The sequence below is a fragment of the Bactrocera tryoni genome, chromosome 5 (genome assembly GCF_016617805.1).
Source record: "Bactrocera tryoni isolate S06 chromosome 5, CSIRO_BtryS06_freeze2, whole genome shotgun sequence".
Taxonomy (NCBI): domain Eukaryota; kingdom Metazoa; phylum Arthropoda; class Insecta; order Diptera; family Tephritidae; genus Bactrocera; species Bactrocera tryoni.
Window position 1 is genome coordinate 70,082,194 of NC_052503.1, and position 25,262 is coordinate 70,107,455.

The 25,262-nt window shown below is 36.9% G+C and overlaps 3 protein-coding genes across 3 annotated transcripts; 2 read left to right on the top strand and 1 right to left on the bottom strand.

The window, feature by feature from the left end:
• Positions 1-417: 417 nt before the first annotated feature.
• On the top strand, positions 418-2,188 carry LOC120778941 (DNA/RNA-binding protein KIN17). The gene is made up of 2 exons (XM_040110999.1): positions 418-1,627; positions 1,695-2,188. Exons 1-2 carry the CDS (start codon positions 590-592, stop codon positions 1,887-1,889), a joined length of 1,233 nt encoding a protein of 410 aa, XP_039966933.1. The 5' UTR covers positions 418-589; the 3' UTR covers positions 1,890-2,188.
• Positions 2,189-2,213: 25 nt separating this feature from the next.
• LOC120778938 (toll-like receptor 1) lies at positions 2,214-21,311 on the bottom strand. Its single transcript, XM_040110995.1, has 6 exons — positions 19,934-21,311; positions 15,549-15,803; positions 15,328-15,441; positions 3,093-4,777; positions 2,728-2,855; positions 2,214-2,648 (listed from the first exon to the last, which is right to left on the bottom strand). Exons 1-6 carry the CDS (start codon positions 20,913-20,915, stop codon positions 2,423-2,425), a joined length of 3,390 nt encoding a protein of 1,129 aa, XP_039966929.1. The 5' UTR covers positions 20,916-21,311; the 3' UTR covers positions 2,214-2,422.
• LOC120776881 (phospholipase A1 1) lies at positions 9,216-12,425 on the top strand. Its single transcript, XM_040107939.1, has 5 exons — positions 9,216-9,332; positions 9,438-9,594; positions 9,667-9,926; positions 11,562-11,697; positions 11,791-12,425. The coding sequence occupies exons 1-5, from the start codon at positions 9,216-9,218 to the stop codon at positions 12,423-12,425; spliced, it is 1,305 nt and encodes a 434-aa protein (XP_039963873.1).
• Positions 21,312-25,262: the final 3,951 nt, after the last annotated feature.

The following is a 25,262-nucleotide window of genomic DNA, read 5'->3' on the forward strand; positions in this document are numbered from 1 at the left end:
GTATAGGTTGGGAAATTGCCAGCTGTTATCAAGGTCATATAATTACGTTATCGAAACAAATTAAACCACATGTGTATTTATACTAGTTTTGTTGTTGTTATAGTTAAATTTGTGGAATAGAAGCTTATAAATACAAGTTGCAAGGTTGATGGACATGTCAAATGTCAAGGTCACCACGAAGTAAGTTGATTTGCATACACATAGAGGATTGGAGAGCACACGAAAAGCTTCTTGGCGTCAGATGGTCACAACAGCAATATATTTATACTCCTATTGCAAAGTTACCAAAATTCAAAAATTTCATCCCGAAATTCAAATTTAACAAGAAAATTTTCGATTTCCCTATTTATTCACACAGCACCTTCCAAACTGTTAGTCAACAACTCGCTAACTTTTTGACAGAATGATAAGCTCATTTGCAACCCTGTGTAAATAGAAACAGCTGTTCACTTTGACACTACTTTTATGCTTACATATCCCTTGCGCAGTTCAATTGTTGATATACAAAATTTGTTTTGCACTATTTAAACGTTTAAATTAGAGCTGCGTAAATTTATTTGCATACAAGTAATTAAATAAATACTTCAACATGGGGCGCGCAGAAGTCGGTACACCGAAGTACCTTGCCAACAAAATGAAGGCGAAAGGTCTGCAGAAGCTCCGCTGGTACTGCCAAATGTGTGAGAAACAGTGCCGTGATGAGAATGGCTTCAAGTGTCACACAATGAGTGAATCACATCAAAGGCAACTCCTGCTGTTCGCCGATTCACCAGGAAAGTTCTTGTTTAGCTTCTCTAAAGAGTTTTCTGATGGGTATATGGAGCTATTGCGACGACGTTTCGGCACTAAGCGTGTCAATGCCAATAAAGTGTATCAGGAGTACATTTCCGTAAAAGATCATATTCACATGAATGCCACACGTTGGCTTACGTTGTCAGACTATGTTAAATGGTTGGGACGTACCGGTCAGGTAATAGCCGATGAAACGGAAAAGGGTTGGTATGTGACTTACATCGATAGGAGTCCCGAAGCAATGGAGCGACAAGCAAAAGCGGAAAAGAAAGAAAAAATGGAGAAGGATGATGAAGAACGTATGATGGAATTTATTGAGAAACAAATTGAAAAAACGAAAAGTAAAAATGGCGCACAAGAGGATGAAACAGAAAAATATACTGAATTGCGGCGAGAAGAAGAACAGCCATTAAAATTGGATATCAGATTGGAGAAAAAATTCAATCCGGACACAAAATTAGGACCATCTGCCTTGATATTGAAACGACCGAAAACAGAAAGTCGCACCGATAACGACTCGGAAGGCGAGGAGTCCGATGAAATAGAGGAGAAAGTGTTCAAAAAACCCAAAACACCTAAGTTGGATAAAAGGAAGGATAGTAGCAAGGAGAGTAGTAAATCAGCATTAGATGAACTAATTAAAGAGGAGGAAGCGAAAAAAGAACGTGCAAATCGCAAAGATTATTGGTTGCACACAGGCATTGTGGTTAAATTCATTAACAAGGCGATGGGTGATAAATTCTATAAACAAAAAGCTGTGGTGCAAGAAGTGATTGACAAATACCGTGCTAAAATCAAATTCCTAGATACGGGTGATAAGCTGAAAGTTGATCAGGTAAATATGGACAAAGTTAAAATGTTATAAAAAAAGTAATAAGGCAATATTTTTATTTTCTTCTTAGGCTCATTTGGAAACCGTTATACCAGCGCTTGATAAACCAATATTGGTGGTAAATGGCGCATATCGTGGCTGTGAAGCTATATTGAAAAGTTTAGATGAACGTAATTACTGTGTTACCATAGAGATTTCACGCGGTCCACTCAAAGGACGAATTGTAGAAAAAATACAATATGAAGATATATCAAAAATTTATTGAGCATAAACGAAGGCATTTCTGTAAATTAAATAGAGTACAATATGCTCAAATGGCATACAGACTACATAAGTAGCTGTTATAACAACTTTCAGAATTTAAAATATCTACTTGAAATATTTTATATATTTGTAAAAAAAAATACTAAAAAATTCAATGAAAGCATTTAAAAACCGAGTGAATTTGTAAAATATATTTATCTTCGTAATGTTATTTGTAATGTGTTCGGTGTCACCATGAAGCAATCTTTAAAAAGTCATTCAAATGTACAATAAATTAAAGACATACTCATTTCTCCATAATCTCTTTTTTTCTTCATTTTGTTATAATTTACTAATTTTGTCTTACATAATAACAACAACTTAACCATAATGAGTATCAAAAAGCTATACTACTAAAAATAATCGCTATCAGGTACTTGTGCTTAACTTTGCTTTGATAATCTCTTTATTAGTTTGCCGTTTTCCAACCAAGTTTAATATTACTGTAATTCAGGGTTTTTTGTTTGTATTAAACTATGTTTATGGTTGGCTATGTTAGGCTTGCGATTCGGTGGGTGCAATACCAATATGCTCTAAGGAACGTCGCAAACGTTTCCAAAACTGTTTACGTTCTTCCGGTTTGACTTCACGTCCCTTTGCGCCTGGCCACTTGATATATGTTTTTACCTCCATTAGATATTGTAGTGTTTTCGGCCGTTTACTGCGTGGTATGTCTTCAAGAAATACGATAATTAGATGCTCTTTGCTCACCTCGAAAATACTGTAAATAAATGAAGTGAAGTGAGTTTAGAGTTTTTTTGCACTTGTAGAGTTCTTAGAAGTTTGATCAGTAAACTCACCGATGTTGCGCCAAGTGCATTTCAAATTGACACCAATGGCTCAGCAGAAAATTTGAGGACACAATTAACATTAGAGCTCGCGATCGATCCATGCACGATATAATGTTTTCAAGAACGGCGACACCGATCTGGAAGCAAAAGCAAAAGGATACATTTTATGAAATAATTGTTCGGTATTTCTAATATTTGTGACGTTTGGTCAAGTCAAAAGTGCAATGTCGGTTGTTGCTTCGATTATTATTTTTGTAAAGAAATCGTGTAACAATTGGGTACTGTATATGGTGACTCTTTTCTCTCGATGACAATTCGGCAGAGTAGGTCTCGATGTGTGTGATTGCACATCGGGACCTACTTCGCCAACTCACCTGAAAATCTCGCTCGTGCAAGCATATCGATATGTTGCCCGATTCCTCCACATTCGGCAGCAATTCCTCCAACACCCAGTTACGATCACTCTGACAGTAGCTAATGAAAATGTCATACACCATATGCGGATCACTCTCGGCCAACTCATTGAACTTGTTCACTTGATCCTTCGTGGCCATGGACATTAAAGCGGCCGACTTCAGCGACGAATAATAGTAATAAATATGCCAACGCTTCATATACAAAAACACGATAAGCAAGGTTAAACCCAACAATGAACAAACCGAGGCGATAACAATAATCCTTAATTTTTGTATGCCGTCTTCAATGATGCTGTCTAATGACATCATCTCACAACTCAATTGCTCGAATTGCATGCGTTGTGTGCCATTAAAGCACCAATAGTCTTCGTCCTCGTAGTCGATCAAACGGAAACGCGGCATTGAGCCATTCCACAAATCGCTAGTATATTCAACAGAGTTCAAGGTGTCGCATTCGTCGTCCGATGCTTCGTATGCTAAACGTAGATAAGCTTTGGGTGTGACCGTGAGCAAACGTTTCGCAGAGCGTCGCAAATAGTAATCATGTAGATTTCCGTAACTTGGTTTTGACGGTTTCTGCGGTAGGTTCTTTAAGACTGCTGACAGTAAGGTTCTAAGTTCAGTTGCATTGTTCTCAGCATTATCCTCAGCGTTGTCTGTGTTATTGGCAGTGTTATCCAATATTATGTCTAGGTTATCGTCGAAGACATTGCCTGCGCACTCGGCCTTTTTATTGTTGAGCACAGCCAAGGCCACCAAATCGCTTAATAAGCAATCACATGCGAAGTTATTCTCGCTTAGACCGAGAAATTCAAGTGTTTTGAAATCATTTAGCATTGCATAATTTAGGATATTTATGTTGTTGTTGCGCAGATTTAGTACACGCAGCTTGGTGTTGTTACCGAATGATGGCTCATACCAATTGCCGATGTTATTGTAACCCAAATCGATAAATTCCAAATTCTCCAGTGAGCAAAAATAATCCGATGTTAAAGCGTTGATGTTGTTCTTGCTTAAACTAAGTACACGCAATTGTTTAAGTTGGTTCAACCAATGCAGATCTTTCAGATTGGAATCTTCGAAGAACAAGTATTCTAATGTATTCGCAATGCTTTCAAAAGCATCAGCGACGCAATTAAAAGCCGCATGCGGATTACCCGAGAGATCGAGTGCAATCAGACGCGTATTCTTGAATAAAGAATTGTCGAACAACGGAAAGGCCGTAAAACACAAGCTCATCAACTCCAAATCAGGACCAAGTTGTGCGAACGACACAGCGCTGTTGCGTGTTATCTTCGTGTGTGACATATCGAGAAATCTGAGTTTCTTGAGTCCTTTGAAAGTGCCTGCTTGTACGTGCACACCGTAGAGTAAATTCCAGATAGCATCGAGCGTTGGGTTTGGCATCTTGGAGTCGAGTTCTAACAAATTAGTGTAGGAAAGATCGAGATATTCCAGTTTGGACAGTAGCTGAAAGGTGTTTTTTGGTATGCTGAGCATTTTGTTACGCGACATAAAAAGTTTATGTATGCCGGTGATGTTACGAAAGACGTCACGATCTACGATTTCGATATTACAGCTGCTTATGTCCAACTCGAGTAGAAGTGGCATCTTCGGGAAGGTAGCCCAAGCGATGGTACTTTCTGTGCGCCAGAAAAATGATAAAATGGACAATGATAAGAACCAGAGTAAGTATATTTGATGTATGTGAAATATTGAGATACATAATATGATTCATATATAAACATATAATTTTCTACACAATTCACAAAACGAAATATGTTTTCAAGTAGTTGGAAGTGAGTTGGCTCAATTTGATAATAAGAAAAAATAGAAAACCATTAGGCGGATGACTTTCCCGGGGATCATACTTGAAGAGCCTTCCTTACAGGTGTCTGTCAACCAATTTTTCAGAGTACGAAGCGGACAAAATAACACTCGTTTTTTTACCTATCCTAATATGTATGTAAATAGCTCCTGGAAAATCAGCCACTGATCAGATATTCACCATGCGCCAAATTTTGGAAAAGATCCGTAAAAAGAGGATCGTTACACACCACCTCTTCGACGATTTCAAAGCTGCTTTTGGCAGTAAGAAAAGGAGCTGCCTTTATGCCGCTATGTCTGAATTGGCTATCCCCGAAAAATTAATACGGCTGTGTAAACTGATGTTGAGCAATATCAAAAGCTCCGTCAGGATTGGTAAGGATCTCTCCGAGCCGTTCGATACCAAACGAGGTTTCAGACAAGACGACTAACTATAGTGCGATTTCTTCAATCTACTCCTGGAGAAAATAATTCGAGCTTCAGAGCTGCAGCTAGAAGACACAATCTTTTATAAGAGAGTACAGCTCTTGTCATCAAACAAATAGTCGTCGCACTCGCAACTTGGCTCCCGCGTCACTGTTGACCAGTCATAACTTCGAAGTCGTAGACAATTTCGGCTATTTTGGATAAAAAGACTCCAGCTCTGAGAGTATTCGGCGGGGGAAGCACAGGAAGAGGAAGACCTCCACTCCGTTGAAAAGACAAGGTGGAGAAGGATCTGGCTACACTTGAAATCTCCAATTGGCGCCAAACAGCGAAAAGGAAGAACGATTGGCGCGCTGTTGTAGACTCGGCTATAACCGCGTAAGCCGTGTTTAAGCCTTTCAAAAAGAAGAAGCTTCTGCAAAGGCACTCGAAAGTGCATACCATCGCCTATGTCACTGTTTGTAGTTCGTTTTCGCAATATCCGGGTCTATATAATTGGAGCGTCCACGGATATGTATCCGATCAAGGACTGTGAGCTCGGGAGTATAACACGAAATTATTTAAAATCTCTCTTCTTCAAGAAGAAGAAACTAGAACCACCCCCCACCTAATATTATACTATCCGTTTCTTGCCTAACGTACGCTTCTATTGCCTTTTCTGTTTCAAAACTTACCTAAATGACCTAAGTTCAGCCAAGAACTACCCCTCTTCTAGAGCAGTCATTATTAATCATATTTTTTATAGAACTTGCCGAAATCATTATCTTAAGGTGCGTCACATAAGTAAACCCGATAATTTTATGTCGGAATAGAAAGATAGCAGCACAATTAACAAAAATAACGAAGATCATGAATTTGTTATAATTTTAACAAACGAACCGTAGGTCTTAGGTCTATTTTTTATCCCGAGTAATTGTAAACATACATATCTGATTACAAATTCGTTGCCGCGTGCCACTCGCTGAACTATAAATAGTTTAGTTAGACAAAATTAATACTCGACGATAAAATTCACATCAATCAATCGCGAATTAACTGTTGTTTTTAACTATCGAATGTGCATCATAAGGCTTCGTGTATCAGCATGAGTGTAACGAGTACGAGTATGGACATTATGTAGTATTTGTGTGGTGATTAGTACTTTAATTTTACTGTTACAACCGATTAGATTGTTGAATGTCATAATAAATATCTACAGATCATTCAACCTCCAGGAGAAACTCTGAAAAAAGGTTTCGAGAAAAACACGTTTTAAGTTTTGGGAGCCGATTACACTATTAAAAAAAAATACAAATACGCTCAAATCTTTGAAAATATTTACTGGATCAACTTCAAGTTTTCGGAGCATATTTTATACATAATACAATTAGATAGATGAGCAAAGAAAGAAATTCGGTTTTTTTAAACTCACAAATAGATATAACCCCATAAGAGTTGTCGAAATTAAATTGCTGCGGCAATCAGTCTGATGTGATAGGAATCGTTTTTCGCTGTGGGTCTCCACAATTTACTAGAGGAGCTACGAAAAGAGCAGAGGGTCTTTAGAAAACATCACTGCCTACAAGTACCAGTTTAGGCTTAGACACGTCAAGCTTTTTCAAGAAGAGTTTGAGACAAACCGGTTCGAGAAACTAATTGCTTTTTCCAGAAAAAAATTAAGGTAACTTGTGAGATTTTATAGGGTACTGCTCCACGGATCTGTGGCCAAAGAGCAGAGATCATAAAGCACATACTCCTGGATTGCCCTGCAATCGCAAGATTAAGTAGTTAGGCTATCGGGCAATACGATGAGAGGACACATTACAATCATTAACCGAGAAGCTTTACTAAGCCTTTTTCCTTTCCCACGACAGTCGGGTCTAAGTAACCCGAACGGACCCGAATTTTTATCCGGCCAAGGACTGTCAACTCGGTACCATGTTGAGAAATTACTGGAGAAATGTTTTCTGCCGCAAATAAGCCTATTTGATCTGAATGTCGCGTTAAACATGATAGGAGACGGCACAATAGATCACATGGCGCAGTGTATTCTTCAAATTTCAATCTATCTAACTCTCATAACCCTCACCTATGCAAGAGATTTCAACATTTTTGTTTAAAACTTGCAATATATCTTTTAGCACAAAAACTAAGAATCCGTTATAAAATTATATAGCGTCAAAGGTTAAAGCAAAAATCTTAAGTAAACAATATATTATAAAAGCAAACTCGCCCTTATGTACCTACAAACATATGTTTCTAAACATATAAAAGTGGGTTCTAAAGTAGGAGTTTCCTCATTTGAGGTGTGTGAATTTGTTTTATAAACGTTTTCATGGTTTAAAAGCAACTGCTTTTGGTAATACATTGTCGTTGAATAAATGAATGGAGTTCTCGCGAAAAATGACAGTGTTAATTGGCTAGTGAGAGCAAGTAGTTCAGTTGGAGGTGTTTAAGAAATATGCAAAAATTAAGAAATTGAAAATTGTACGAAAATTAATTAATTTAATGGAAATGTGAAAATATGCAAAAAAAACAACAATAACAAAATATAAATTTATGAAAGTAAAAAATTGCATAAAAAAAATAAATTGAGCATAATTTAAGTAAAAGTATTTTATAAATTGCAAAAAATATACAAATAAAATTAAATACAATAAAATTCATTGAAAATAGTTTTTAACGAACAATCAAAATAAATGCTAAAGAAAAATACTAAATAAATATATATGTTAAATCAATGTACACAAATATATACTACTGTGGGCAAAAAATAGTAAGACTTTTTAATATTTTTTCTAGGTTTCTATGACTGTTAGTGACAACTGTGCCAAATCTCATATCAAAATAATCTTTAGTGTTTGATATACGTTTGTCTTTCTGAAGCACATAAAGTGCATTCGGCGATTTTTACGCTGAGTGAAATTATTCAACAAAAAAGTTGCAATAAATTTTGTGGGCGGAATAAATTGTCGGGTGCCGAAACGTTCAAAATGTTCGAAAAGGCCCACGGTGATATTTATTTGCCGTGGGCAAATATTTTTGATTGCAACATATTATTCAAAGAGAGTCGAGAACGCTTTGAGGACGAACTAAGTCCGGCGATAAACATCAACTGATGACCAACACGACAATAAAATAAAGGAATTGGTGCTTAGGAATCGACGATTAACAGTCAGAGATCTTACTGACATCGTTGAGATATCGGAAAGATCAGTGAAAACCAATTTGAAAGATCATTTTGACCTAAGGAAAGTGAAAGCACGATTGTTTCCAAAATCACTAAGTTTTTTCGAAAAACAGCATGGTGTTAATGTCTGTGAAAGAATGCTTTCCGATTACAGGGATGTCATGAAACGTATTATTACTGGCGATAAATCTTGGATCAGTGCTTACGACCGATCAATCGGCCGAGTATCGTGGTAAAATTGAGCCGAAGCCGAAAAAACACGTCAAAGCAGGCCAAAAATCACGGTTATGTTAACAGAGGTGTGGCCGGCCAAACCGTCAACTAGGATTGTAGGCTATTCCGGAAATAGACTTTAACAATTGTTTCGAGAATAGAAAAAAATGTTGGCACAAGCACAGCTGAGGCCTAGAGCGATAACTTTCAGGGGTACGATAAAGAATTTGAAGAATAAATTAAGAATTTTAAAATTATGAACAAAGTCTTACTATTTTTTGCTCATAGTAGTATAGGTGACCTCGAGCACGCAACTTGTCAAGGGTGTATAACCAGAGCTATGTTATAGAATTAAAATTTTTCATCACTTGATTATACTCATTTCAGTTGAAGCCCGAAAAGACTTATAAAAATTAAAAATTAATTCAGTGATCTCTATTTACAAAATGAGTTACGCAATTATATTTGTTTTCTGCGTAATCCTTTCGAACACTTATCAGACGCAAAGTACTGACGAACCGGAAACTACTGCCTCCCTGCAAACTACTGCCGCCCCGGAAACTATTGTCTCTCCACAAACTACTGTCTCCTCTCAAACTAATATCTCCTCTCAAACTACTGTCGCCCCTCAAACTACTGTCTCCCTAACGAACTCTACGTCGTCAGACGCTGAAAATGCCACGGCCGTTTCACGGGCTCTCAGTTGGTCGATGTTTTCGTCGTTTTCATCGTTTTCGAACAAAATTTCAGAACTACTTGTGGTGAAGAAGAACGTGTTAGCTGCATATCCACTGCAACTTGCCTCCACACTAATCGATAAGCTATGTATGTAAACTGTATAAATACAAAAATTAAACAATGACAAAATTTAAGTCTAATTTTAACCGTTTCCGGCAGGTTCCAACACGCTGTTTATGACTCATGTGCCAGCCAAATTTACACCAGATATAAGCAAAATGCATTTCCAATATATTACCAGCTGTCAGAATTATAGCGTACCACTTATGAAGGCGGAACAACTTTGGCAACACATGAGCTTTAATAAGAAGAGGAAAGTGGTAATTTTAGCTACCGGTTGGACCAATACAGTCAATGATTCTTCCACGTTGGCGTTGCTTTCGAAGGCGTTTCTTTGTCGCAAGGATGTGAATTTCATAGTGAGTGAGCAGACAAATCGTAATTATATACAAGTATATATGTATATACGAATATAACTACTTTTTAAGTGAAATTTAGCAAGCGTTTAAGGAAACTATTCGTTTTGGGAGAATAGCTCTGAATCGCTGGTAGATTTGTCTAGAGAGGTTCTTATCTATGGAATCATTGTTTGTTGTAAGCTTTTTTAGAATCTCTTTAAAATATAACTATCGAAGACATCTTTCCAGAACTGTAGTAGTACAATTGTAATTTCACCTTCAAAAGGCAGAAAGTTTATAGTTTTCGGAAAATAAATACATATTTTTCAAATATGTTCCGACTATCATTAATAGTTTTCAAGAGGAGTGTGATGTAAATTAACCTATATTAACGGGTGATCCAAGTAGAGGTACTTTTTTCACAGATCACGGGTGGGTCGTGTCAAGCTGTCTTGTTATTTTCGATCAGTATGGTTTGGCATTACAACGTTTACAAATAATTTAATTTTAATACGAAAATTTAGGCTTCGCTCAACTTATGGTCAACATACAATGAGCGTAGCTTTCGCATCACCATCACTCATCTTGAGACCGTGCATTTATTATTGGATAATATTGGACCAAATAGGCCACGTTCAGCAATCAGTAAAGAAAATATAGCAGTCGAAACTGAAAATGTACACGAAGACCGTGGAGAGAGTCGATTCGGCCCTGTTCACAGCAACTCGAAGTGACGAATGGAACCACTTGGCGCAGTTTACGTCAAGATCTTATTACGTACAAGCGTACAAAATACAGCTTGTGCAAGAACTGAAGCCGTTCAACCTTCTCAAGCGACATCACTTCGCTCTATAGGTTTTTGACAAGTTCCAATATGATCTGACGTTTTCGAGAAAAATTTGGGACCATTTCTGGCTCAATGGGTATGTAAACAAGAAAAATTGCCGCATTTGTGACGAAGAGTAACCTGAAGAGACTCAAGAGCTGCCATTTCATCCAGAAAAAACAACGGTTTGATAGCCATGATTACCGATTATTATATGACTGAAATTAAAACTCGTGATCTCGGCGACATTTTGTTTCAACAATATGACACCACTTCCCACACATCGCAACAATCAATATATTTATTGGGATAACACTTCGGTGAGCAGATAAGTTCACGTTTTGGACCGGTCAATTGGCCACTAAGATCGTTTGATATTACATCGTTAGACTTTTTCCTGTGAGGATGTGCAAATTCTAAAGTCTATGCCGACAATCCCGCTACGATTCAGGTATTAGAGCAAAACCTCACGCGAGTCATTCGTCAGTTACCAGTCGAAATGCTCGAACGAGTGTTCGAAAATTGGACACAACGGAAGGATCATCTGAGACGTAGCCGCTGCCAATATTTGAAGGAGATAATCTTCAAAAAATGAATGCCAAAGAAGGTTCTTTCTTTAAAAAAGTAGGGAACCTCGAAATGGATCACCCTTTATTATATAGCTTATAAATTTATTAAATAAATTGAAGAGTTTTGCTACTATTTACCGTAACTTTTATTTTTTTTGGGGCCTCTCTGAACGGTAAATAGATGAGAGGGCGATATCTAAGTGCAAACCCCTTCAGGCCATCCATCTTAACATCGAGTTTCTTTTATTCTAATTATTTCAGATTGTTGATGCCGCATACTATGTGGACACATTATATAAATGGGCCGCATTAAATACTGAGGAAATTGGCGAATATATAGCGAAAGGTCTAAGGCATTTGATAAAAGTAGTACCGCTAAAAAATATACACTTAGTCGGTGAGTAAAATGCTTAAAAACAGTCGTGTTTCAACTGCAAATATTTAGAAATGAAAAGAGTATTTTAATATATTTTACTCCTCATATAAATAGGACACAGTCTCGGCGCACATATAATGGGTAAGGCTGGTCGTACTTTCACCAAATTGACAGGAAAGAAAATACCACGTATTACCGGTTTGGATCCGGCCAAGCCATGTTTCTACAAAAACGATACACTCTATAGCTTGCGACGAGGCGATGCTGATTTTGTGGATGTCATTCACACAAATATCGGTATATTGGCGAAGAAGAAACCGCTTGGCGATATTGATTTCTATCCTGGTGGTGCTAATTCGCTGCCACCAGGCTGTTTGACTGTAACCTGCGCACATATACGTGCCGTCGAGTACTTTGCTGAGAGTGTTTATCCGGGGAATGCAAAAAATTTCATTGGCTTGAAGTGCGCGGATTGGAATGATTTAAAGAAATTAAATTGCCCAGCCGACCACACCTCACCCATGGGTTATGCGGTGGATAAACAAGCTCAAGGTATTTATTATGTGCCCGTGAACCGCAAATCACCTTATGGCAAAAATGCGAAGCCAAACAGCGCACGCTGGGAGAATGCCAAGTGTAATAAGTGTGAGAAAGTGAGGAGAAAGAAGAGGGAAAAAAGAAGGGGAAAAGGGTTTAACAGATGGTTAAGTAGTTTAGTTGTTAATAGTCAAATATTTAAAGGAGTGTGAATATTATAAGTTTTATGAATGTCGAATTCGTCGGAGAAGGTTTTAGCAGAAAAGGTAAAAGAAAGTACTGTATAAATATAGTATAAGCGTTAATGTTAATGTATTTAAGTTTTATATACTGAGCAAATTAAATCTAGACATTAAATTCGCTTACCAAGCTCGACATTGACACAAATCGTGTATGAAATTATTGTAGATCATTATTTAATCAGCTATTTAAACAGCTGTCTGCGATCTGTTTATAATTTTGGAATAAACAAGCGTTTTTTCGCCATAACTAGAATTCGCTGAATTTTTCTACCTATGAAGAACTATACATAACGATTCGTGTTTATCTGTTTTAAAGTTGCCATAATTGATTTATGTAAATTTTGAAATAAAAGGAAACTAGTTTGATGAAACCTGGAGCTTTGATGTACACTCCTCAAGGCATAGCAAAAATCCATTTGGCTCTTGATAATTAGGTAATCTGAAAGTCTTCAGTGCATGACTGAAATACAGAACTTGTTGTTGTTGAAGTTGCGAGTAACTAAGCTCTGTTTGGCCAGAAAATAAAAGCTCCCAGACGTGTCTCCATTCTTTGGTGTTCGATAAACGAAATTCTCTCCTCCTTCAACTGAATTCCGGAAAACTTGGACCACTGCATCGCAGAGGCTACTCGTGGCGGCTTTTTATCTGTTTATATATCGTTCAGAGATACATATGTGGATGGAAAAAGTCGCTGAAGAAGGCGCAGTGAGCAGTAAGTCCAACAGACAGTAAGTCCAAGACATCTTTAGCACAGGAACAAGTGTTTTTGATTGGTACAAATTATTCAAAGAGTATCGAGAAAGCATTGACAACGAACCACGACTAGGACGACTCTCAACATCACACTGATGATCAACATGTTAGTAAAATAAAGGAGTTGGTGCTTGAGAATAGACGATTAACAGTGAGAGATCTGATTGGCATTGTAGGAATATCGGAAGGATCAGTAAAAACCATTTTGAAAGATGATTTGGGTCTAAGAAAAGTGAAAGCACGATTGGTTCCAAAATTATTAATTTTTTTCGAAAAACAGCGTCGCGTTAATATGTGTGAAACAATGGCTTTCCGACTACCAGGATATCATGAAACGTATTATTACTGGCGATGAGTTTTAGATCTATGCTTACGAACCGGAAGCAGACGATCAATCGGACGAATATCGTGGCAAAGGTGAGCCGAAGCCGAAAAAAACACGTCAAAGCAGGTCAAAATTAAAGGTTATGTTGACAGTTTTCTTCGATAATTGAGGTGTGGTGCACTGCGAATTCCTTCCGACCGGTCAAACTGTCAACAAGGAATAATATATGATAGATTCCTGTTGTTTGTGCGAAGCTACTTTTTTGAGTCAATTGAAGACATTAAACGTGAATCGCTAAACGCATTGAAGGCTATTGAGGGAATTAACTTTAACACTGTTTCGAGGATTGGAAAAAACGTTGGCACAAGTGTATTGTGGCCTAGGGGATTTCTTTGAGGAAACGACATAGATTTTGAAAAATAAATTAAGATTTTTAATATGACCAAAGTCTTACTATATTTTAAACATAGTAGTAGGCGCTGGTCGATCACCACTGCCTTACTGCAAGTTCTTTTCGAGTAGAACGGAGGAGATCATCTAAATTACTTGCCTATAGAACTTAGCAAAGTTCATCTTACCGCAATGGTAGGGGTTCTTACTGGACATTGTCCAATAGGCATTCATGTGGAAAGACTAAACATTTTAAGGGACGCAAGTTGACAAAATTGTATGGTGGATGGTGGGGTGGAAACATCTAGGCACTTTCTCTTCTATTTTTCAGCCTTTGCAATATTGATGATGAAACATATCGGCGAACTAATTTGTGATAGTCAATTTGTAAGGGTCTTATTACAAATTACTATACATATATTGGAGTTTTAGGAACCACAACGGACCGGCGTTCCGAGCTGTACAAGTTAGATCCGTGTTGGGATCGAACTCTTAAACTAACCATGTGATAACAAATTATAAAAATTAGTCGCGATCAGCTTATGCAAGAACTGAAGTCGTTCGACCTTTCCAAGCGATATCGTTTTCGCTCTATGGGCTCTTGAAAAGTTTTAAGAGGATCCGACGTATTCGAGTCAAATTTTGTACAGAGATGAGGCCCATTTCTGGCTCAATGGGTATGTAAACAAGCAAAAATTGCCAAATTTGGAACTAAGAGTAACCTGAAGAGATTCAAGAGCTGTCATTTCATCCAGCAAAAAGAAGAGTTTGGTGTGGTTTGTGGGCCGGTGGAATCATAATCAGTACAGATTTCTTCAAAAATAATACCGGTGAGGCGACCGTTATTGCACCATGATAACCGGTCAGATTTTTTTTCAACAAGACGGCATCACTTCCCACACATCGTACCAATCAAAGGATTTATTGAGAGAACACTTCGGTGAGCAGATAATTTCACGTTCTGAGCTGGTCGATTGGCCACCAAGTTCGTGTAGTATCACACCGTTAGACTTTTTCCTGTGGGTGTTTGTAAAGTCTAAAGTCTATGCGGACAATCTCGCTTCGATTATTTGGAGAAAAACATCATGCGTGTCATTCGCCAGGTACCAGTCCAAATGTTCGAATGAGTCGAAATTAGACTCAACGGATGGAACATCTGTCCCATAGCTGTGGCCAACATTTGCAAGAGGTAATCTTCAAAAAGTAAATGCCAAAGAATGTTCTTTCGAATGATGATAAACATTCCTCATTAAATGAGAAATTTCTGTGTTTTTTCTTTAAGAAAATAGGGAACTTCAAAATGGATCACCCGTTTCGTATATTAAAATCACTTCAACCAAAACATAGCCTCATTTCTTTGGCAAACAAAACATTTGACGTATTCAAATAAACAAAATTACTCACTATCTTGATTTTTTAATTTCGACTCGATTCCCTTTATAAAATCACGATAAGTAAATGGTGGAATTCCAGCTAACATTGCTGTAGTTGCACTCAGATCAGTAGCATCGAACATTTCTAAAATTAAAAAAATTAAATAATATTTATTATTAGAGTCTGTGTTGTTAGTCGCCAATTTCTGGCAAATAGTTTTTTCAATTTAATCCATTTCTTCTTTAACTTACCATAGGCTTGAGGCGGCTGCGTGTAAGAGTTGAAATTATTGCCTTTCAATGTTAGAAACTGTAAAGTAGAATTGATTGTGGATAACGTTCGGAATGGTATTTGTGTAAGATTATTATGTGACGCCGAGAAGACAATAACATTTCGCCCAATTCTCAATTGCTTTTCCAAAGTCTGATTATAGAGCTTATCATCGTTGTTGAGATCGTGATAAGATAAGTCCATACCCATATAGCTCTTTGACAAAAGTTTGGTGTCTACAATTAATAAAAAATTCAAATAAGATTTATCAGCGTAGAATCGAAGTTGTTTCTATTTTTATTATTATTAAAACAGAGTAGTGTTTCTTCACAACTAAAGGAAATTTAATCAAAATAGCTAACAAATATTCTAGAGATGACACCCATTGTTGAAAATACTTTTTGTGAGACAATGCTGCCATATTTTGGCCCATTTTATCCTCAAAAAATAAAAAAAAACCTTAACTTCGATTTTACTGAAGCCAGAATACCCTTCTCAAATAAAAAAGTTTTCATATCTCCGTTCTGGAAAGCTTCTTCAAATATTACAGTGTTACCTTAAACATTAATCCATGCCAAATTTCGTGAAGATATCTTGTCAAATATAAAAGTTTTACATACAATAACTTGAGTTTGATCGATCAGTTCGTATGACAGCTATATAGTACGAGGTAAAGTATAGTGAAAGAACGTGTGCAAAAATTCGAATCGATATCTCAAAAACATGGAGTATAACAGATCATTTATATATGTATATACTATATGATAATCTGACATTTACTTCTGGTTGCTACAAACATAGTGATTTGTACTTATACCTAACTTCGAAAAGACGCGTGTATAAATTTGAAAACTGTCGGATCATTAGATGTGAATTATATAGTTTTGGATTACATAGCGTTATTGAACCGTTTGAAAGACGAAATCGCCGTAAAACGGCCTTATTTGACGAAAGAGAAAGAAAGAAAGTCAAAAGTCAGTGAAAATGATGGCAAAAATTCATGAATTGGGCTTCGAATAGTTTCCACATACATCGTATTCTCCAATCCTGGCCCCCAGTGACTATTTCCTACTCTAAGATCTCAAAAGAATGCTCGATGGGAAGAAATTTTCGTCTAATGAAGAGGCCATCGCCGAAACTGAGACCTATTTTGAAGCAAAGGACAAATCGTGCGACAAAAATGATATTGAAAAGTTGGAGGGTCGCCTTAATCTGTGTATTACCCTTGAGGGGACCTATGTTGAATGAAAAAAAGGGTATTTCGCAAAAAAAAATGTTGGCTGTCAAACCAGCTGTCAAAATAACCACCTTTGTTTGACATTTACAAGTATGTTGCAATTAAAAATTCCCTCTGTATTTTTTAGAAAAAAACCTAAACCTCTCTAGAAACACCCTTTATTTCTATAATTAACATTTTCTAAACAATGATATGGAACTTAAATTACCTCCTAATGTGTTTATGAATCATTTCCATGCACATTAGTCACCGACAGGTGGAAGATAAACTCTGAAATTGGGTTTTATTACCAGCGTATCTACTTCCAAAAAAATAACTTTATCAAGCGCGAAGGAACCAATCAACAAATAAAACATACTTGAAAAAAAGTAAACAAAATATATACAAGTCTTTAATTTTTTTTTTATAAAAGTGAAAAAATATATATGTACATTTTTTAAATTATCTTCAAGTGTAATAAAATTTTAGAATCATGGCGCTTTCGCAATTCTTTACAGGTCTAAATTATATGTAGGTATCTGTTGTGAGACGAGCCTAGTAGATGTTGCAATTGAGACATTTAATTGAAGTTCTTTCTGGATCCAAAAAACGGAGCGAAGTTGTATACATTATGACAAAAAAAAGCCGAAAATTGTAATAAAAATCCCGGGGTAAATGGTATTAAAAAAAATTATTCTGCAAGTTGGTGGGACTGTCCTTAGTTACTATACCAAATATGAGCGCAATCTGTCAACCAGTTTGTTTACAGAATCTGTTTAAATCGGTACACCTCAGTAGTGCATTGTGATTTTTACAAAGGATAAAAATATCGAACAAGGAATTTGTCAAGAATTTCGTATTTCTAACCAAAATTCGCGTGCGAAATCATTGCGAATGTTGGAAAAGGCTTACGGTGATTCAGTTTTATCAAAAACACAAGCCTACAAGTGGTACAAAGCCTTCAAAGACGGTCGAGATATTGTTTCAAGACATGCCTCGTTCTGGACGACATTCGACGTCGGTGCTTTAAAAACGTCAGACAAATGTTGGTGAGATGGCAAGAGAGCTCGACATCTCTCGCAAGTCCGCTTGAATGATTTCGGTGGTTATTTTGGGTATGAAACGCATTCTTGCTCGACTCATCCCGATAAAGCTGACTTTTTTCCAAAAAGGGTACCGTAAAGAGGTCACTTTGGACATTCTTGATCGTGCGAACTTTGATCCCACCTTCACGGAGACCATTATAACTGCCGATAAGACATGGGTTTATGAGTTTGACATTCAAATAAGTCAACAGTCATCGGAATGGAGGGGAAAAACGATCAGTAACCAAAAAAAATAACGCCAAATTAATTTCAAAAAGCAATGTGATGCTCATTGTTTTTTCGATATTAGTGGTTTGGTGCGTTATGAATTTATTCCGGAGGGACAGACGGTCAATAAGGAGTTCTATTTGGCGTTTGCGTGAGAACATTCGTCGAAAACGGCCGGAATTGTGGTAGAATAATTCATGGATCTTATACGATGATAATGCCCCATCGGATCGAGTCACGATTGTGACCAAATTTGAAGCCAAAAACACAATGAGTACCATCTATTAACTACCGTATTCACCAGATTTGACTCCATGTGATTTTTTCTTATTCCCTAAACTGAAATTGTCACTCCGTGGAACACGTTTTCAATCGATCGAAGAGATAAAACCAAACTCATTAAGAATTTGGGTAGCACGAAAAATATTTATGGATATTTCATGAATTGCCTTTTATTCAATCAACGAAGAAGACTGAAAGTTTGTATTTTATTAGCGCTTATCATTAATCTGCACGAAGCTTTCACATGCAACCGATTCGATCTGTTTACTAGAAATATAATTTATTATACATTTTTCGAATTTTTTCTAGAGTCCAAAATCCAGTAAAAACTGACTACTAATCTATTGCTAACGGTGTTATTTATGATGACGATGTTTCAATAAAGATATTTATGGTAGTTTTGTTAAACTTTATAAATTTCAGCGATTTTGTTTTGGTTTTGATCTTAGTATATTCACACGAGAACGATTATTTTGATTATATACTAATACCGTGTTTTCCAATAAGTATGAAATGATTTATAAGCTTCTTTTTGGCCATTTTTAATATTTCATGATCTGCAATTGTTTTTCATTGTATTCAGTAATGTTTACAGAATACAATCTGGATGTTGAGAAAGAATTTGGGCAGTATCCGTACAAAATTGTTTTCGCCCAAGAACTGAGAACAACTTGAAAACGATCACGCTGTTTTTAAGAAAATCATCTTCTCCGATGAGGCGCATTATCAATTCTGGTGTGAAGATAATCAACAGATTATTCTTGAAGAACCCTTACATAAACCTTAATTGACAGTTTGGTGTGGTTTTTAGTCTGTTAGAATCATTGGTCCGTACTTCCTGCGAAATGAAGTTGGTGCCACCATTATTATCAATGGAGAGCGGTATAGATTGATGATAAAAAAAACTTTTCTTGGCCGCAATTGAAAGAAGTTGATCTTGTCAACATTTGGTTACAACAAGACGGGGCTACGTGCCACACAGCACGTGCAACAACCGAGTTATTGCGTGAAAAGTTTGGAGATTCGATTATTTCAAGAAATTATGACATTGAATGGCCTCCAAGCTGTTGTGATTCTATACCATGAGACTACTTCTTGTGGGTTTTTTTGAAGTCATTGGTATTTAGCAATAAACCAAAACATCTTCAAGCTTGAGAAGAAAATTGTGTTCTTCGAATTCGTTTCTGCAAAAGAAGTCGTGCAGGCCATTTGAATGATGTTATATGCAGAACTTAATTGTATTGATAGTACTACATATTAAATAAGAACATTTGAAAATCCTTAGCGTCTTTTTTTGGTATAAATCTTTATGTGCCCTTTATGACCAAATCAATCACTATTTTAAACGATCTGAATCTAGTAGCTGCCATACTATTTGTAGCTGTCATACAGACTGTCTGATCAAAATCAAACTACCATATATTATACCCTTTTATGTTATAAGAAATGCACCTGTGGAGGGTATTGTAGCTTCAATGTACCTGAAGTTAATGTTTTTTTATGATTTTATAAATCATAAGTATTATAATATCAAAAATTATTTCACTTTACTTACTTTGATCCTGAAGTGTTGCAAAGTTTAGTGAACCATTTTGGAAGCTCCACCATTGAAATAAAAGCTTTACGCCATCCATAATACAAGTTTTATTCAATTCACTCTTATATTGTCGTAGAAAGGTTACAAGATCATGAGCCGTTACAATCTCATCCCAACCGCGAAATAGACCATGCAACACATTGGGTTCGAACGGTTCATCTGTTGGCGATAACTCAGTGGTGGTTTGAGTAGTTGCAGTAGCCGAAAGGAATTTGTGGTTTTCAAGAATCGCTGCATTTTCATCCTCGAACAATATCCGTTCTGCGGTGTTATTGCCAACATCTGCTGTTAAATCGTATTGATAGTAGTTCTTGGCCTTCGATGTTTGCAGCTGCGCGGTTAACAGAGAATTGGAGTTATTTGTTATTATTTCTTGCGCACCTAACCCCGCCTCGGCGTTAACAAACTGAACCGATGATGCGTTAGCTGTTTCTTTGTTATTGTTGCTGTTAATATTACTTATCTGTTGAACGTTAGTGATTTCTTGCTTCAAATTTTTATCATCGCTGAGAACATCGCGCCCATTGCCGCAGCTGTTGCTACCATTTTTGCCATCATTATCGTATAACAATGTCGTCTGTTGGACTGATAGTGTATTGTTAATGTTGTTTTTACTAACATTGTTGCTACTGTTTGTGACGTGCGACAGCAGCAGATACTTATCACTCATTTGCCAATCATATGTGGTTGTAGGCGGTGTTGTTGTTGCATACAATATGGTTTCTTCAATTATGGCATTATTGGTGTTGTTATTACCATTAAACAGCATGTAATTGTTTTTGCTAAAGTTGCTGGCATTGTTGGTGTTGTTGTTATCGTTGCTGCTGCCGTTGTCGCTGATAATCGTTTTATAGCGATAGATTATGGTCGCCGCGTTCAGGCCGTGCAATTTGAAGTGGATTAACAGTAGTACAAGCGCCAATTTTAGTGCGAAACTCATTTTTGGCGGCCGATCAAGTTCAATACCCGCCTCCCGCCACAACACGCTTCGTTTGTATTTGTGTATTTTGGTAATTTATGGACTGTGCAGGTATGTGCTGCTTGTAATATACGCACTGAAGTTTATTTTTATTTTTTTTGTCTATTGATTTCACTGATTATTTATTGTTGTAATAAATTTTTCACCGATAACTGATTTTTTGTGGTATGTTTTCCGAGTTTCATGTTCTTTTGCGTCGTGGTTTTCTAATTTAATATTATTTAATGTTTATGCGTTATATTATATGAGGTCTTATAAAGCTTTCTCACTTTAGCTACTCTGTTCTGCATTGTTTGCTCTGTGTGAGGAGTAAAAAAAAATAATTGTATTTTATTCAACACTTAATTTTTTAACGCTTTATTTGAGTTTCTAAACATTTTCACTTGTATTATATTTGAGGAAGACTATATTTATTAGCGTGGTACTTCGAAATAGCCACAAGTACGGAGTTTTCAAAACAAAAATTTTTTTTATATTTCTTATAAACATTTTCGTGCACCAATTGATTCAGTCTCGCCCGTTTAAAAAGCGTGCGCAAACAGAATCAATACACCACATTTTCATAGATTAATGCAATCTTTTTTATGTTCATATGAAGTTTGATCTGAAGACGTTGTGACAAAAAAAGCACCAGGAAATTGTAAATAAATTCGCCGGTTAAATGATATTTTCAAACAATGTATTTTGGTAAGTTGATAGGACTGTCCTTACTTCTACTTCTTTATTGGCGTAGAGAGCGCTTACGCGGTTATAGCCAAGTTTACAACAGCGCGCCAGTCGTTCTTCCTTTTCTTTGTTTGGCGTCAATTGGAGATTCCAAGTTTAGTAGGAACCTGGTATTTCCAACGGAGTGGAGGCCTTCCTCTTTCTCTGCTTTCCCCGGGGGATACTGTGTCTAATACTTAAATAGCTAGTTTTCATCCATTCGGACGACTTGACCTAGCCATCGTAGCCGCTGATCTTAATTCGCTGTACTAGGTCAATGTCGTGTATGTCTCATGCAGCTCATCGCTCCATCGACTGCGGTATTCGCCGTTGCCAAACGTCCATGCCTCTGCACCAAATGGTAGGACGGAAATGAGTAGAGCAAGTGGCTTGTAGAATTTGACTTTAGTTCTCAATTGCCTACTCAGTTCAAAGTAGCACCTGTTGGTAAGAGTTATTCTGCGTGAGATTTAGAGGCTGACATTGTTGTTGGTGTTAACACTGGTTCCAAGATAGACGAAATTATGTAACACTTCGTAGTTATGACTGCGAACAGTGACGTGAGAGCCAAGTCGCGAGTGCGACGACTGTTTGTTTGATGACAGGAGATATTTCGTCTTGCCCTCGTTCACTGCCAGACCCATTTGCTTCGCTTCTTGCCTTCAATTACTATGCCATATATGTGCGCGATCCGTTAACCAGTTTTTTTACAGCAGCTGCTTAAGTCGGTACACCTCAGTAGAGCATTGCGATTTTTTACAATGAATAAAAATATCGAACCATGAATTTGTCTAAATCTATGCATTTTTAACCAAATTTCGTTTGCGGAATAGTTCCGAATGTTGGAAAAGGCTTACGGTGAATCAGTTTTATCAAAAACACATGCCTATGAGTGGTACAAAGACTTCAAAGACGGTCGAGATATCGTTGAAAACATGCCTCGTTCTGGACGACATTCGAGGTCTTCAACTGATGAAAATATCAAAATAGTGAAGGAGGATGTAGTGCTTTAAAATTGTCAGGCAAGTGTTAGAGAAATGGCAAGAGAGCTCAATATCTCTTGCGAGTCCGTTCGAATGATTTTGATGGATATTTGGAGTTTCAAACATTCTTGCTCGACTCGTCCCGATAAAGCTACATTTTTTTTTAAAGGTTACCGCAAACAGGTATATTTGGACATTCGGTTGGTGAGACGTGTTTTTATGAGTTTAACATGCAAAAACAATCATCGGAATGAAGAGAAAAAACGAGCCGAAACCAAAAAAACCACGCCCGAGCCCCTCAAGAAAACAAGTTGATTCTGACTTTTTTTTGATATTCGTGGTTTGGTGCATCATGAATTTGTTCCGGAGGAACAGACGGTCAATAAGGAGTTCTATTTGGCTGTACTGGGGCGTTTGCATGCGAATATCTGTTGAAAACGGCCGGAATTGTGGAAGAACAATTCATGGATTTTACACGATGATAATGCCCCATCGCATCGAGCCACGATTGTGACGAAACTTAAAGCTAAAACGGTAATGAATACCATCGATCGACCACCGTATTCACCAGATTTGGCTCCATGTGATTTTTTCTTGTTTCCCAAAGAGAAATTGCTTCTCCGTGGAACTCGTTTTCAGTCGATCGAAGAGATAAAACGAAATTCGACGAAGGAGCTGAAGGCCATCCCAAAAAGTTCTTATGAAAAGTGTTTCGAAGGCTGGAATAATCGTTGACATAAGTGTATTACATCTGGTGGGGATTATTTTGAAGGCGACAAGATAAATATTGATGAATAATTAAATATTATGAATTTTATATACAATTTTCGGGTACCTTGTCACAATGTTTAGCCAACGTCGCTGCCGTCTGTGGGACCTTAGTATACCACTACGAAAAACTATACACAGAGAATATCTTACAATTTTTCCAGCAGATTGAATAGAGTATATTGGGCTTGCCGCGCAGTTTGTTATAACCAGATGTAAACATCGGCTTTTCCATAAAGTATAGTATATACTTGTATATAAGCGATCAGGGTGACGAGCTGAGTCGATTCAACCATCTCTGTCACTATATCTATATATGCGATTCAGCCATCTCTGTCTATCTATTTATATATGCGAATTAGACTCTCAGATTTTGAGCTATCTAACTGAAATTTTGCACTCGTCATTTTCTCTCCAAAAAACTACTTAAACGTCGAAACCGCCGATATCGGCCTACTACACAATATATCTGCTATACAAACTGAGCTATCAAAATCAAGTCTCTATAGGTTAAACTTTTTTTTATATATACCTGCTATTTAAACTGACAGATCAAACTCAAGATAAAGATCTTCAAAAAAGATACGTGGCTACGTGGCTACGTGGCTAGAAAGGAGTAGCAAAAACTTTTCCGTCGAAAGCAAGCCGTTGGCAGCTTACGTTTCCAGATTTTTTTTATAACTGCTATGACAAATACACCTGTACAAGGTAGTATAGCTTCGGTGTAGAAGAAGTCAACACATTTTCTTGTTTTACTTAAATATGAACTTTTATTTCATTCATGAAATCACTTTATAACTTTTTATCGAGTATTTATAATTTCTTTTAAAATTCGCTCACTTTTTTCACTCTTCTGCAAAACAATTTTAACAACCGCAATTGACGCTTTTATTTACTTATTTTTTTTAGTAAATTCTGCTTGCCATTTTTTATCACTTTTTGTTTTGTCAATATGTTTATATATACACCGTTTAACGTTATTCATACCCGTATACGTCTGCCTCGAATCGCTGGTGCCCAAGCACTAAACCAAATATTCTACCAAATTTATTAAATTTCTGCAAATGGTCAATGGGCGAGGTGCTGGGCAGGTGGGTTGGCTGATTTGTTGCCGATTTAGCGGCGTATCAGTAGCGCGCGCTTATCAATTTTGGCAATTATTACTTCCATTTTTCATATCAACTCGGTATGCGGCGCACCACTATCAACTTTTATTATATTTGACTATCAGTCGCTGTCCGTCCCTTCGTCCGTCCCACCAATTTTAGCTATAGCACCTGAACATGATTACTTTACCGCTGACTCTAACGTCTGATCTATAAATCTTTTTACAGACGTGCGCGTGAATTTTTATTGCTTTGGAAGGCACGCCACTTGTGCCGCCTCAAAGCAACGGCCATACAAGCGTTCGTGTATTATCGTGTGTACTCGTCGGGTAAGTTCAACTGCCTCGTAATAATGTGAATTTCCACATGATTCCTGAATGAAAATGTCAACGTCAGGGTTTGGTTCTGCACTTGCTTTGTGTTTGTAACAAACCTTCGTTCTTTACTGTTATCTACATTATTGCAAATATATTTATATGTGCTATATAATTATCAGTACTTTTCTTGATTTATTTTTGCAACGTTCGTAACGCACTCACGCGTTTCTTAACATCGAATAATAAAATTTAATTAGTCAAAATTTTAACAACACAAAAAAAAAAAAACAAATTGTTATCTATTTCTTTTTTGTTATTCTTCATATAATCAACTTAAACAGTGCGCTTAAAAATTGATATTTTTTGCCTTCTAATATCTGTCGTCTGCAAAAACTAAATTCGTAATATTTTAATGCCGAGCTGTCAACA